The sequence below is a fragment of the Sprattus sprattus genome (assembly GCF_963457725.1).
Source record: "Sprattus sprattus genome assembly, chromosome: 4".
In the NCBI taxonomy this organism is placed as follows: domain Eukaryota; kingdom Metazoa; phylum Chordata; class Actinopteri; order Clupeiformes; family Clupeidae; genus Sprattus; species Sprattus sprattus.
The window spans coordinates 12,545,779-12,562,114 of NC_137923.1; the positions used below are offsets into that span (position 1 = coordinate 12,545,779).

Below are 16,336 nucleotides of genomic sequence, written 5' to 3' on the forward strand. Positions count from 1 at the left end.
CTACAAGAAACGTCTGACGTCTGTGCTTGCCAACAAGGGTTATTCCACCAAGTACTAAGTCATTTTTGTCAGTCAGTTTTGCTAGGGGTTCAAGTACTTGTTTTTTGCATCAAATGCAAATAAAGTCATAAATGTTATAAAATGCATTTTTCTGGATTTTTTTGTTGATATTCTGTTTCTCACTGTTAATATACACCTACCATTACAATTACAGATCACGCATTTCTATGCAAGTGGCCAAACTTGTGAAATCGCCAGGGGTTCAAATACTTATTTTCCCCACTGTATACACCAATCTACATGTAAACGTATTGGAATATGTCTTCTTGTATAACTATTCATTATATAGCAGACATGCTGCTATCAATATATCTACCGACACCCTTAACAGGACTGAAAGAATCATCTAGTAAACTATGTAATTATGCAGCCACTTAAAGGAAGCTGTTATTTTTAGCCATTTAAATACCAACGACCAGCTGCATTTTCCTACCATCTTTCCTGTGAAATTCTGTTCTGTACTGAGCTGCCTAGTGATAGAAGGTGCCCTTACCCACGGCCAGCACCTTTGCTGCTGCGTTTCATCCAAGCGCCGGCTCGGCCAGATGGCTCTAGATCCAGATCTGAAAGAGCTGAGGGAGACCAGGAGGAAATGCCAAGGCAGGAAGAAAGGGACAGAAAACAAGGAGGGGAGGGGGGAATAAGATAAATGTAACGGTGGCTCACAGGAAGAGATGTTCCATGCCCTCTACAAAAATCCTCATAACTATGGATCATTTCCTGCAGCCATTGTTATTGTTACACAGTACCTTTCAAGTGCAAGTGATGTTTCAGTCCTTCATATTAAAGGTCCTTATTACACTGCACTTACATAAGTAATAAATAATAGTATGTACTTCCCATTCTTCATGTTGGTATTCCTAATCTTTTGTACCTAATAATAACCATATCCTGGCTATGTTGTAACAATATGTACTAATATCAAAAGTATATAGATATAATAGAGTAATATATAAAGTGGGTCTGTTTTTTGGGGGGGAAAACGAGTGCCTCTCATCCTCCACAAAGACACCGAAGCACCTGCAACCACCAAGTCACCCACCCACTCACTCAGGACAGGCCACACAATAGCTGTCTGGCACCACACCACACCAACACCACACTCCCACACCCACCCAAGCTGTGGAACTTGCTAACACACACACACAGACAGACATAGACACAGTGGAGCTTTAAAACTAACACACACCTTCCTCCAGACTGGAGGTCTCGGAGCAGTCGTTGCAGTGCCCGGTTGACTGGCATGGCTTGCCTGCTGGCGTGGAGCTACCTGCAGAGGGTGGCAGATGGTCGGACATTAGGCATGTGCCAGAAACACACTCCTCACACACACTCCCTACACACACTCACACTCTCCCCAAACACACTCACACACTCCCCCCATCCCCCCCCCCCCCCCCCCCACACACACACACACACACTTACAGCACAGGTATGCAGACAGGCTGCACAGTAACCAGAATCCCAAATGACCATAACAGTAGCCCAATGCTGACCCGTAAACAGCACCTCAATAATAACTGTTACCTAAGCACAGAGTGAAAGAAACGACATGCCTTTTAAGTTCTGACTTACAACATGTCTGCTTATGCATACAGGTGCAACCTTGATATCATCACACTGAAAATGGGCCAAGATTATCTTCAAACAGGGTCCAATGAGGACTGTCTATTTGAAATGAGGAAAAAACATCCCTGTTGTTGATACAACCCTTCAGTAAGTCATCGTCACTGTTCAGCAAGAGATTGGTTTCATCTAGGCATCATTAAGAAAATACAGAAATACAGAACTGAAGGTGATTTCACATCTCAGAAAAACATTTCTTAAATGCCTGGTGTCCTTTTTAAACCACAAGTGCTCTTTTATATGATAACGATATGGCTGAAAGGCAGTGTAACTATTTCCACTTAATGCAAATTTTTCCTAAAGTTTACTCAACTATTTCCTGAAAGCTATTTAAGCTTTTAGAAAATGCCCTTCGTGTGTAATGATTGCATACTTCAGTACAGATGAACTCTGAAATCTTTCTTCAAACACTGCTGAACAGCCTTCATCTATGGGGACTGCTGGTAGACTGAGGGGAAGGGGGGAGTGTGTGTTTGTGTGTGTGTCTTTGTTTCTGTGTGTGTGTGTGTGTGTGTGTGTGCGCGTGTTGGGGGTGATTATAGCCGACACTCACAGTGGCTGCAGTGCGAAAGAGACGAATCGGAGAGGAAGAACGAGCAGACAGCCCACATCTGACGGAAGTCCAGCGGCAGGGAGAGAAACTTCTCTCTGAGAGGGAGAGAGAGGGATACACCAGAGAGGGATAAAGGGAGGGGGGAGGGATACAAAGAAAGATAAAAGGGGAAATTAGTTCAAAAAGAGAAAAGACATCATAGAGAAAAGAGGGGAAAAGGGAAAGATACAGAGGGAAAGGAGGGAGAGAAAAGAAACCATCACAACAACCTACCCCAACTCCACCCACACCCTAGTAAAGGAGCACCAAATATATAAACAAATACCACCAGCCACCACAGACTACCATGACTATTCATTGAGCACAGACCTGTGTCTACACACCATTTGCGTAAAGAGTCCAACCTCATCAGTGACTTGGAAGAAGGCAAATTCAACCATTTAACTAAGACATATCGACGCAATTCACAATCTGCTTGTCCTCCTCCTTGTCCTTCCTCTACTGCTCTTCCTGATGAATAGCATAACTTGCCCTATCAAAAACTTTAAACATGCGCACAGCACCTTCTTTTGTTGGGAGTACTTGACTCAAAGATAAACATTGTCTTTGAGAGAGAGAAAGAGACAGATAGAGAGAGAGAGAAAGAGAGAGAGAAAGAGAGAGGGAGGGAGGGCGGGCGAGAGAGCGCGGATTAAGATGTTAGCAGAATATCAGCCCATTCAGCAGCTCTCTGACAGTGGGGAGTCACATAGAGGCCGCTTTGTGTTTGTGTTTCTGGGGAGGGCCTGGCGAGGAGGCGGCAACTTTACAAACCGCCGACACAGGAAGCACAATCCCCTCTGGTCCTCACATCAGCGGGCCTGACCTAAATATCATGGCTCGCAGTTGGCCTTTAAAAGGAAACTTTCCATTCCACATATCCTAAATAGATTTGCAGCCATTAGAGACGAGCTCAGTGGATTTGGCAGGGCTGCTCTTTTAAATGACCATCCTATGGCAGAACACACGGCTGATAAGCAGGAAGCATGGCTAATGGCTGCAGCAACGTCCACTAAGGCACTGTGTCGGTGCGACTGCTACTGCTGGGGAACACAGCCAAGCGGCCTGGTAAAAGCAGCAGCGGGAGAGGAGAGAGGGAGGGTGCAGGTTACGTCAGGTGAGGGAGAGACAGTATGAGGAGACCATAGAGAGATGAACAGAGACAGGGAAGACAGTGTCCTCACTCACTTGAGCATCCTCTCCAGGTCCCTGGGGTCGTGTTGGCATCTCTGGGTCAGAAGCCTCAGAAGGCCCTTCTCACAGGTCTCGGAGCAGTGCCCCTTAGGCAGCTGAGAGAGAAAGAGAGACAGAGAGAGATAGAGAGGGAGGGAGAGATAGAGAGGGAGGGAGAGAGAGAGAGAGAGAGACAGAGAGACAGAGAGAGATAGAGAGGGAGAGAGAGAGAGAGAGAGAGAGAGAGAGAGAGAGAGAGATAGAGAGAGAGAGGGAGGGAGGGAGAATGAGAGGGAGGGAGAAAGAGAAGGGGGGGCAGCCTCTAGTTATTTACTTAAAAAAAAAAAAGAGGAAACACAGCAAAAGCATCTCACTGGTTATAAATCACAGTTATGGCTCTACAGGCAGCACTGGAGGGATTTCTTCAGTCGTTTATTGCCCTTGGTTCACAATAATGCATCAAAATAAAATTCCTCTTAGACAGTTTTTTTTCCCAGGCTGCAAGTAACACATTCTCCAAGTGCTTCTTCAGGGAGTGTGAGTGTGTGTGTGTGTGTGTGTGTGTGTGTACCTTTAAAAGGAAATTCTCCAGTTCCAGGTGGGATTTGGTCACATTGCTGGATGACTGATCTGAGCAGAGCACCTAAAGCGTAGGAGAGAAAAGAGAAGAGGGAGATGCACAGCTTAGACGTGATCTTTCACCAAACACCTAACAGCTCCTGCTGCTGCCTCATCCTCCTCCTCCTCCTCTGGAGAGGTTTTTATTTTAATGAAATCTTCCAGGAGAGGATTTCTAGCCTGTGAGTCACCCCAGGGAAAACTACACCTTGTTTGTTCTGCTAACCTTTTTAAGCACGTTCCTTAAGCCTTTCCCTTTTCTGTCAGCCAAAAACCTCAAAATTCCACCTTTCAGTCTCAGACTATGACCTAATGCGGTTTCAAAGAGTGCAGATGATTCAGATCTCTGGTGATACCCTAAGACTAAGACATGTTTCTCAGGCTGGTTTGCCGTGATTGGCTTAAGCCTCATGGAGCACACACCCATTGGTCCACTGACATCACACTCACTGTGCATGCCCAGAATGTTTCAGCACCCAGGCTGCGGCCAATCTAGGTCATTACAATATTTGTCCAGAACATTTTTGAAGTCCTAAAGCCCAAACACACTTCGGAAACAATGTTCTTTGACATGTAATCGCAACAAAATTAACCTAATGAGCCGGACATAATACCCAATGTCTTGATAGGGGAGGAAAAAGGCCTCAAGGACTATATTTTTCCTGATTTTTCGATATTTAGGGGTCCAAGCAGATAAGGTTCTGGATCCCTATTGATATTATTATTTCCTCTTCTTCTCCCAGGAAATGTCAAGGGCAGCATAAATCACACATGCACCAAATCTTGACCATAGATTCCAAATCAGTGCATCTTCTTAGCAAGTTAAATTACACATTTTTGATTATAGGGGGCGATATAACAAGCCCATTTTGTCTTTTGTTTATATGATTGGGTATGGGTTTAAATTATTCCTTGAAAGCACTCAGATCCAGGCACCCATTTCCGCCTGCCCAATTTTCCCACCATTATAAGAAAATCAAATATGAAAGTAAAACAACCTCTTCCAAGGCTTTTCATCCGATCATCACAAATTTTGATCCGTCTGTTTCAAAATTACTCGTCAATCAAGCCTTCACCTTGACTCGCCTTCTGCCATGATGGCCCAAGAGAACAGCCCTGCTCCTTGTGATCACCGTTTCAAAACTAAAACCATGTTTCAGTAAAAGCGGCAGCAGCCAGCTAGATCAGCTTGGGATGTGATTAAACCCAAGCAGGGGTCTAAATCAGGATTATTGTCCTTATAGTTGCTAAAGCTCATCGACAATGCCATCAACAGTGTCACATTGTCCCAGGACAGAAGGCAGCATACAGTGGTGCCGGAGTGGAAGCAGTAAAACCAGATGCCAGCTAGGACTTAATGGCAGTGCAGGGTAACTTAAAGCTGCTGCAAGCCATGCTTCTTTTAGGGCAGGGGCACTCAATCCTGCCAACCCCATCCACTCTGCATGCCTCCCTTCTTACCCTGCTCTGACTGCATACCTGAATGGACTGAGCTCATCAGTGGCATCCTAAATTAAGTTGACATACATAATTACTTTGATGCCCATTAGGACTGCAGGGAGCAGGGAGAGCACTTTCAGTGCAAAGAGGCCTGAGAGGAGGTGGACTGAGGAACGCTTTTAGAGCAACTAAACTATCGGTCATCTACACAGTGACTGCCATCACTGACAGACAAAAAAAATAAGTCATCTCCAGGCCTCTCCTAATCATGGATTCAGAATGTAAAATTCAGATTTCATGATCCAATAATGTTCATTAATTCACCAATCAGGCAACTTCCCGAGTAGAATGGCAACCCTGCCAGCCAGTTATGTTGTGTGTTCACAACACTGTGAAAGAAGGGGGTGGGGCCCTACTGTAGGAAAGTAAGCAACATCCAGCAGCTTTAGGTAAAAAGACAAATCGTATTAAGTCTGGTATAACCATTCAGGGCACATTGAATCTTTCCTCTTGTTCCAGCTGTGACCTGGGCAAATCAATATTGGCAAGTAACTCTTTTCATCTCCATTTTCAAAGATAATACACTGTATCTGCCAGCATCAGTTGTCAGTTCCTGTGACGATTTCTAGCCTGAACATAATACACAAAGTGACCTGTAATGTGCGACTGTGGAGATTTTTCTCTCTGATGTGGTAATCATGAATCATGTTGGGGGGGAGAGAGAGAGTGTGTAGTCTGCGGTGAACCACAAGTAAAGACGCTGTGGTTACATCTTCTGAAGCCTCCATGCCAGAAGGTAGAATAAGCGAGAGAAAGAGCCAGGAGCATACAAACAGACAGGCAGACACACACACACACACAGACAGGCAGACACACACAAACAGACAGGCAGACACACACACACACACAGACAGTCAGACAGACAGACAGACAGACAGACACAAATAGACAGACAGAGACGGATGGACAGACAGACAACACATCCAGGCACTGACCGCTCACCTTGCAGTCAACCAGGATCTCTGATGTGCTCCAGTGCCCCACTCATAAGAGGCCTCTGGCCGCCAGCCATGGTGAGTGTCGATAAGAGGATCCTTTCCTTAATTACGCCCATTTCTCTTTTTTGTCCCCCTACCCCCTTCTCCCCAGACGAGACAGAGGGTGTTGAAATGTTTAGCTGTTGCTCTAAATTGTTTCTCTCAACGCCAGGGGCGGGTTCCAGCGACGGATAAACATTTCAAGGCTTAATATGGGTTTGCTGGCTGGCTTGATTATGTCAGCTTGGGGGAAGGGGGGGATATCAGCCCCCCAGGTCACCCTGAATACCTGATGCCTTACGAGATCCAACTCCAGCAACACACCACACAGGAGACCCTCAGTTGTAGAGTGACCATGGGAAAAGGACATAGTGGGTGAGTGAGTGGATGGGACGTATTTTTGCAGTGTTTGACTCCAGTGGGATGCATGGACATTCCTGTAACATTTTAAACTCAGCCACAGCTCTTAGATCCAACCAGGAGAAAGATATCCACTGGGATAGTAAAAGGGTAATGATCACTTCCTGTCTTTTGTGAACGCACACAAGGAAGGAGGGGGAGTGAGAGAGAGAGAGGGGGGGTCCTTCTTTTTAAAGGATTAGCTCATGCCTATCCTGAGGGACAGGAGTAGAGGAATTGGCCCCTAATCACCATCTCACTCGCCACCAGGTCATTGAAACATCACAAAAGCCATAAACCACTCGAAGTCTCTCTTACACACTCACACACACACACACACACAGACACACACACACACACACACACACAGACACACACACACACACACACACACACACACACACAATCCCCTTCATACCCACCAACATACAGTCTCTCTTAATCACACTTACAAACAGTCTCTCTCTCTCTCACACACACACACACACACACACACACACATACAATTCTGGGTAGAACCTGTGGCACACATACAGAGTTGCACACTCTTCGAGGTTTTCACATTAATAGATGAATACATTCAGTTTCCTTTCGCAGTGCCCTGTCACTCATCACTGCGTATGTGTCCTACAATCAGCAGGCCTGACTTAGCTCACAACATGGAGCCCTGCGTTATTATGCGAAATCAGAGCTGTGTTTACCCTAACTTGCCACAGACAGTTAAACATGTAATGGATGTGTCTATCAACACTGAGCACTCCCTCCCCCCCATACCTAAATACCATTGGCTGAGATTCATATGCACTCACACACACACACACGCACACACACACACAGGCAGAATGGACTGCAGCAAACAGGCCATCCTCATTCCGCTCTGACTCCATCTTTAACTGTGAAACGGAAGCCATTTGAGCCGTACAGAAACAAGCTGGGTTCACGGCACGCGGCTGGGGATTCCTATCAGGCAGATATGACGGCAGGGTTCATACACCCCTTAGGTTAGAGTTGCTAGGCACTGCTAAGTTAAAGCACGCAAGTGTGTGTGACGACAGACTGTGCTTGGCACCAATTAACATGACACACAACCAGATATGGTGCTGCTGCTGCTGCCCACCGGCCCAGCCAAGCTGTTAAAGTAAAGATGATGACGATGATGATGATTGATTCTCTGGCAACAGCTTCCAGGAAACAGATGGAATAGGCTACGTACCCCTCCGTTCATCCTCCATGCTAACAGCTGTTTGGAGGTTGTGTGTGTGTGTGTGAGTGTACGTATGTGTGTTTGCATCCACCTGAATGACTGTCACATCAGCTTACTATAGCCCCTTCACCAATCATCAGATGCAGGCAGACAGGAAGGCAGGATTCTAATCCAGCCTGGATTAAACTCATTTGTGAAGGGGATAAAACACGCATGACAACGCTGAATTTCATTTCCATATTTGATCTACTTTTCCCTCCTATTTACCGTATTCCCCAAACACTTCCCTAAGTCTGCCATCACACGTATCAGCATCAATCCCTGAGAGCAAGTGGTAGTCCACACTTCACCAGACAAACAGGACTTTTTTAAGCTAATAGTTAGTAGTACATTTGCTAGCTAACTGGAAAGATCTCACTATTTATGAGGCTTCCCACTGATCAAAGACTCGATCAGGTCACGAAGGACAGGTGGTTCCTGCTTTTCCTTGTTTTTTTAAAAGCTTAAAGCCAAATGAGTCTGCCACAGGATGACATGATCGTTTCTTCGTGTCTGCTCTTGTTGAATGCGAGAAGGATGTAATGCAGGGATCCAGACAGACATGTTATCCTGGTGGCACTAGTTCCATGGTTGGCAGCACCAGCACCCCATTTGGTGGCACCAGTTTTTATTTAAGTGGAATAACACAGAAAACAATGGGTCATCTTGGGAATGTTTTTGTTTTTAGCTTGTTTTTAACATTTCAGGTGCTTAATTTTTGTTGTATATATTTCAGTGCAATACAGTAGATTCAACATGTTCCCAGCCTCCTAAACTTGTCCTGATACAATCTGTAATAATACTACTACTACTACTACTACTACTACTACTACTACTACTACTAAAACCAACATTTCATCATACTACTACTACTACTACTACTACTACTACTACTACTACTACTAAAACCAACATTTCATCATACTACTACTACTACTACTACTACTACTACTACTACTACTACTACTACTACTACTACTACTACTACTACTACTACTACTACTACTACTACTACTACTACTACTACTACTACTACTACTACTACTACTACTACTACTACTACTACTACTACTACTACTACTACTACTACTTCATCATACTACTACTACTACTACTACTACTACTACTACCAACATTTCATCATACTACTACTACTACTACTAAAACCAACATTTCATCATACTACTACTACTACTACTACTACTAGTTCATTAGACAGATGAATAATCCCCCTCCCCTGGCCGAGCCACCCCACACCACAGAACACCGCCCTACAGCCACAGAGTCAGCTCCCTCCCTCATTCCCCCAGGCTCACTCAATTTACTCCCTGACTAACTAGTTATTATTAGAAAGGCAGTTTTTGCCTATCGGGCGTCATCCAGTGGAGAAGCTTCCTCATCTATGGTGTACTAAGACGTTTCAGTATTGGCTGTTTGTCCCTGGCCCTCACTATTCTCACCATTCACACAATATTCTCCTTGCCAAAAGGCATTTTCCCCTTTTTTGGAAAAAAATCATCCAGTCTTTGAGTTTCCTCATCTATAGAATATAATCCTGGTGTATCCACTGGCCTATACACACCTGCTCCAAAATATACACACTATTCTTCTTTAGCATATGGCGCAAATTTCTTAGCCCACCTTTCTGAATACAATCATCATACAAGGTGAGAGATAGTTACTGTATGGGAAGGAATTAGAACTGTACACACTTGATCTAGACTTTTCCACAATAGTCATTACATTTTCCTGAATACTCTCCATAGTGGGAGACCCTTTTCCCCGTCTCCCCAGCACTAGAAACAGACAGCCCAGAGCATCATATGTGAGGAGGGGGTGGGTGGGGACTATCCGTTCACATCTGTGTCACAGGCAGTCACTTCAGCAAGGGCACTGTCACCACTCCCCTCTGTCAACGCAGATCTCCGTCACCCTCAGCCCCACTAGACGCCCTCATCCCCTGCCCCCGAGCCCGCAGAGAGGACAGAGACCGTTGCCGGGCCGTCAGACGAGACGAGAGAGCCCCGGCCACAAAGCCATTTCACACACGCCCTCAATATGTCCAGCGCTCGCCCCAGGCTACTGGAGAACCAGCACTGGAATGACATCTTCCAGTGGCGAGGAAACAAGGGAACACAAGAACTTATTCAGCCCTGAGTAACTCACGGTCAGACTGGTCTAGACACTGAATGATGGAAGTCATAATAAGCATCCAAATAAAAATAAAACCTTTTGGCAGGGTCTTTTTCCCCAGCACACACCATTGTACTCTACACAGCGTCAAGGGAATTGGAGGAGAGATTTGTCCAACTTTTTTTTTTTTACTTGGCCTTTAAAATATATGCTTCAGAAATGTGAGAAAGTGAGCCAGTTTTTAAGCTTAGTCAACAGCAGTGTCTCTTCCAGTGTTACTGTAAACATGACCTTTCTCAAGACCCTGGCCACTTCTGCAGAAATCCTGGAAGCTACTTTTGTCCTTCCAAAAACAAAGACAAATATCTGCTCAGAGACATTTGTTGTTCTTTTTGTCCACACTTCATCATGGGGCCAAAATAAAATAATAAAAAACAAAACACAGCCCCCACAGATGTTATTAGGTCATCTCGATGAGGGAAGGGGGGTGGGGTTGATATTTCCTCATAGTTGCAACACATCAGGCCTTTGGGCATCCCCACTAAGACAAGGTGGAGAGGTGGGGAATCCGGTCTGCGCATTGTTAGGATAGATGGATAATAGTTTAGTTATTTCCCAGAAGCAACAAACTCACAGTCAACAAACTCACTTGGACATATTCCTCAGAGTCCTGTTGAAGACCAGAGGGTCAGCAGACAGGAAAAGAACAAGGTCCAATAGCTGTCTCTTTATCTATCCATCCCTCTTTCGTAATATGAAATGACTCGCTGGGACTTCAAATCAAGTTACAGGCCAGAGAGTAGAATGGCTATGGGCGAGGGGTGTGTGTATGTGTTTGTGTGTGAGTGTGCGCGTGTTTTTCCATCTGCAATGCCTGTGCCAGGAGCACCACACTCATTTTGGACCCTTTCCTAAGCAGGGCCAAACCGCACCGGGTCCGCCTCCAGACGCACTGAAAGTATCTTCGATATCAATCTCTTTTGTGATTGACTTAGTCATCATTCAGGACTTGCCATAGTGTTTCTGTATTTTGGTATATCAAGACATGTATAAAGTGGATGCAGTTGACAAGTTTAATCTGAGTTTTTTTTTAATAAACATTGTTATCTGGAGAACTAGCAAGCTAGCCCAAATATAATTAGAAACAGCTAACATTTATGCTAGCAAGGATTTGGGCTTCAAATGGAATACATTTTAACCAAGAAACCTCCATTATCTTTGACCCAAAATAGAAGCACTAATATGGAAGCTTAACAGGTCAGTTTTTTTTTTTGACTAAACCAAACATTTCCTTTGTGGGCTAATGTTATGCATACCTACACACATGTGTAGCTGGCGTGTAACCGGTGGAAACTAATGTTGTGCTTTGCGTTGTGGTGATCTTTGCCTCCACTTCTTTGAATATTTTCTGTATGTCGGGCCACCTTGGCAGCCTTTATCCCTTGAAGACACATCCTTAAGTAAGTAGACCCTGATGCAAAGCAATGCAAATCCAGGCTGGACTGGCCGAAGGGCTTAGCTAATCGAAGCAGTGCCGAGAATTGCCAATTGAGGATGTATGTGTTTACAAGTAAGACAAGGGGTGTGTGTGTGTGTATGTGTGTGTGTGTGTGTGTGTGTGTGTGTAGTGGTGGTACAGACAGGGTAACAGCAGAACCTCCGTACATCCACTTTGTGCTCTGGTGCTCCAGCTCTGCGTCAGCCATCTGGCACCAGGCCATACCTTCATACCCTCACGTCAGACCTCTGCTCTACAGCCTCCACCGCTAGCCTGTCACCTCTGCCACTCACAGCTGGGGCTCACAAAGTGCCCTTACCAGTGGACAGTGACCCGGGGGGAAACCGGGCAAGAATGAGGAATCAGTTATGATACTGACTACTTAATAGAGTTGGGAATTGCCACAGAGGATACGATACGTTCACAATAATCGGGTAACGATACAATATTATTTCGATTCTTGACATTTTACTTCTTTACACATGCAGACTCATTCTCATAAGCAATGCCTGAATACACACACATACAAAGCCTTAGCCATCTTTGACATTCCTAAAGGGGCAGACATACCAGTTTCTGCTGAGGGTCTTTGATGTGATCATCCCCTTTAAAAAAAACAGGGGCCATTTCCACGCTTGTATTTACCCAAAAAAGTGTTGACTCAACACGCCTAAAAACACTTCTTGGTGCTTAGAGAGGTGAAGCCATGAATGCTGGTGCAGAAGAAAGCTGTGGACATACCTCGAAACTGTACTCCCATGAACTTGCAGAGAATTCCTTCAGGAGGATCTTTTCTATCTGCACAGCTGAAAAAAGCAGAAAAAAAGATTAAGACCAAAATCAAATAAGTTTCCTTTTATCTGTTTGTGTAGTATCCAGTCCATATACAAACATTTTCCTAGTACTTCAGTTAGAAATGGACTGAATCTAAGTCCCAAGGACTAGACTGCTCACAAGAGACATAAGCCATAATGACACAATTACAAGGTTCTTAATATCAACTTTTCTTTCAAAAGTTGTCTAATAGTGGCATTATAACTCAGCTATGTAGGTCTGTTCTGAATTGTCATGCTTTGATTGTGATGCCACCGGTATTTGTAAAGAACTGAAATTATTCTCTGTTCGACAACATTGTCCTTGCATTCATGTCTGCGGTACGATATAACGCTCGCTGAAAGGAACAGTTTCAACTGTTCAATGCCTCTCTGAGTGATGGCAGTTGGGCCCTTTGTCATTTGGATAAATAGCTGCAAGTGGAGGCATGGGGTTCTCTCATTTACCTTCACCACGAGCAGATCTGCTTGGGTGGGATGACCGTGCTCTGCCTCTCCCAGTGTGTGGACAGAGGTAGTCTGACTTGCGGAATTCATTCGTCTGTTAAACAAGCAAAAAAAATAAAGTGTTAGCCTATAACAGATGCATTTGTAAGTCCCTCTGCTCACCCTCACAGACCCACACAGAATTCTAAATTATACAATACATTTGAGAAAAAAAAGAGTTTTTAGTTTACTGTTTAGAAGGAGCTTAATGTATCATGGTAAAACCAGATTTTGGCCTGGAAATGCTTTTGCTTCCAGTGTAGAATCTAGCCAAGTATAGAATGAATCACACAGCACTTGTTTTAAATGAATGGATGTCCTCGTCTCAGACCGTCTCAAGAGTGCTGCCTTGAAACAAATAAATCTTCACATTTATGCTAGTGCTGTCCAAATCATTTTACATTGGTTTCATATTTTACTCACACAGCACCTTAGCCTTTCTTGAACTAGGAGTGCAGCTGTTCTTCACCCTTGTTTATTCCAGTATAGCTAACATACTGAGAGAGACAGATTTGTATTTTGACTCGAGACAGCCAAGTCATCTGTTACACTCCCTGTTGGCTCCAGCCTCTACCCAGACAGAAGCCCACCTATTAAAGGATCTAGCCCAGTCTGTTGGGTCGCTGCTGGGTTGGAGCCCGATCCATGCCAGCGATCAGCTGCTGTTTGGGTTTGTGTGCTGCATCAGGTCAGATGCAGTCGGACAGCTACCCCAGCGAGAGGTCAACATGACTGATGAGTCCAGAAAACATACACGTGTGGAATGGTCTCTCTCTGTTAGGGCCGGCCAACAGCAGGGTAGGAGAGGTTAAGCAGTGGCAGAGTTTTCATTATCTACATTTTCAGGGGCGGCCCACTGCTTTGAAACTATTGCCACTGCTGCTTTAGAATTATGATATGCCATGAAGTCACAATTACATGAGACTGCAGAGGGATTTTAATCTGATACAGCAAGTGAAGCAAGTTCCCCTATGACAGAGCTTCTTCTTTAAAAAAAAAAAAAAAAAACAAGAAAAATTAAGTTGAGGCTAATATATAGTGCCACTGAGGTTGATATATAGTGCCCCGCCGTCTGTAAGAAGTGGCTCAAAGATGAATTGTCTATGAATAAATAGACGTCAATGAGTAAGTTATAAAGTCGTTCTTTGTTTTGCAGTCAAGTGTCACTTTCATCTAATTTCATGTCATAGCTTTAACTTACCCATTGATATTCACTCTGACTGCCGGCCTACTACGCACACACCACCCAGTTACAACAAAACACTACCCCTGCTAGTGAAAAATATCCTACAGGAAACACTGAGGAGCCAAAGTACGATTTTCAGATAAGAGTACAGATAATACAGATTAAACCTGATAAACTTTGGAATCATTTTAGTTTGAGCTATCAATGGTTGTCAATCCTGCTTTTGGAGGCCCACTGCCCAGCAAATGTTATTAAAAGTCAGTGTAAGTATTGGCTTACTCTATTGATTAGCTAAAACAAATGTGTTAAAATGATCACGAGTGCCACTGTTAAATTCAGTAAGGTATGCAGAGAAGGTGGACACGGAAGCGCAAGAGCAGAACTGAGAACTGATGTACTACAGCCTGCAGCCCAACAGGTCCATATTCCTCAAGTGATCAAATGATGTGGCAGCTGCCTCTAGCAGAGCTGTGCAACAATCCTGCAGCATTATTTTATCTAATCCTCACGCGACCCACAGCAGCGGAGGGCGGGAGGGAGAGGGAACTCCCCTGCCCTCGCTGCGGAGACACTGTACAGGTCGTGTGCCGGGGCAGGCATTCACACGGACCTGAGAATGATGAAACCACTCATTCAAGCAGCCTTTTGCATTCTAATGACACACAAGGTGCCTCACCAGCCCATTGGCATCACTCAATATCCCACTCAAAAGAGAAAGCGAGAGAGAGAGAGAGAGAGAGAGAGAGAGAGAGAGAGAGAGAGAGAGAGAGAGAGAGAGAGAGAGCGCGAGAGAGAGAGGGATGAAGAAAGAGACAGGGATGAGGAGACAGAGTGGATGATATAGGTAGAACAAGACAGGAAGCACACAAAAAGGGGCTGGGGGTAGGTGAACAGACAGAGAGAGAAAATACAGAAATAGTGAGGGAATGAAAGGGAAAGAGACGAAGAGAGATCGCTGGCATACAGACACAATTACCAGACTCCTACAATGCATCCATTCAGGCCTGCTGTCGGTTGTTCCCAAAGAAAGAGCTGTGGAGAGAATAGCTGAAGACACGCATGCCACAGCCAGCCCGCCTGTGGAGCTCTGATAACCAGCCCGACACAGACAGTCTTATGGTGGATTTACCTCAACTAGTGGTGGGGCGAGGGGCAGCAACGGAATAAGACGTTATGCTAGTGCTGTACAGGTGGGCGAGGAGGAGACTGTGTGGTAAACTGTCTATTTAACAGGTGCTAGATATAGGAGTTCTGTACAGCAAAACATCACATATTGCCTGTGAAATGTATTTGCAAGATGTGTGTTCTGTGTCCCGACTGCTTTCTTCAGTCTTAGATTAAAATTCTGGTGTTGGAGTGGATTATAATAGGTTTCCCTCCTTTGGGAATAATAATGAGTGGGTGTGTGTTGTGAAATCGTGTGCAGGCCACTCAGTAATTAAGAAGGGGGAAAAAAGAAAAAAGGATGAACAACCGATACAGTTCTAAAAATGACTATCAGACAGCCTTATTCTACTAGACAGACAATTGAAAATAAATAGCCAAATGGTAAGGTCCATATTTCTTTTTTCAAAAAGACCTCAAATGGATTTTCCACGCCCCCTGACCGGGAAACCCTCGATTTCAGAAGTCACTGCCTCTTCGGGATGGAAACTACTGCTATTGGCTGAAGAGGCTGTGAACGATTTTTTTGCCGGCTGTCAATCATTGCGGGAATCTCTACATGGCTAGTCCACCTTGGAGGTGTGGTACATTAACCACAGACACACTAATGAAGGAAAGAAATGCCAGAACACAACTTTAAGGATCAAAAATTGGGCCTTAAATAATTCAGCTAAGCTTTTATCCACTAAAATCAGCCAGGATAATATAGCAACGGTTAATTGAAACGATAACGTTAGCTACACTCTTCCCCCATCTTCGACGTAGTTGGCCAGCGTGTCTTACCTCCATCGAGTCAAATACCATCGCACGATGTAATCTACCTACCTCGCTAGCTTGCATAATGTAAT

The 16,336-nt window shown here is 44.6% G+C and overlaps 1 protein-coding gene across 1 annotated transcript in view; it reads right to left on the bottom strand.

Moving 5' to 3' along the window:
• Window positions 1-16,336, bottom strand: part of zcchc2 (zinc finger, CCHC domain containing 2) — a gene marked incomplete at both ends in the record, with an annotated part of 28,266 nt that overhangs the window by 11,063 nt on the left and 867 nt on the right. The window contains 7 exons of the mRNA XM_080838085.1: window positions 554-632; window positions 1,250-1,326; window positions 2,236-2,334; window positions 3,467-3,567; window positions 4,023-4,094; window positions 12,561-12,625; window positions 13,100-13,193. Of these exons, the coding sequence (XP_080694211.1) occupies window positions 554-632; window positions 1,250-1,326; window positions 2,236-2,334; window positions 3,467-3,567; window positions 4,023-4,094; window positions 12,561-12,625; window positions 13,100-13,193 (587 nt within the window). The remainder of the gene's footprint in view (window positions 1-553; window positions 633-1,249; window positions 1,327-2,235; window positions 2,335-3,466; window positions 3,568-4,022; window positions 4,095-12,560; window positions 12,626-13,099; window positions 13,194-16,336) is intronic.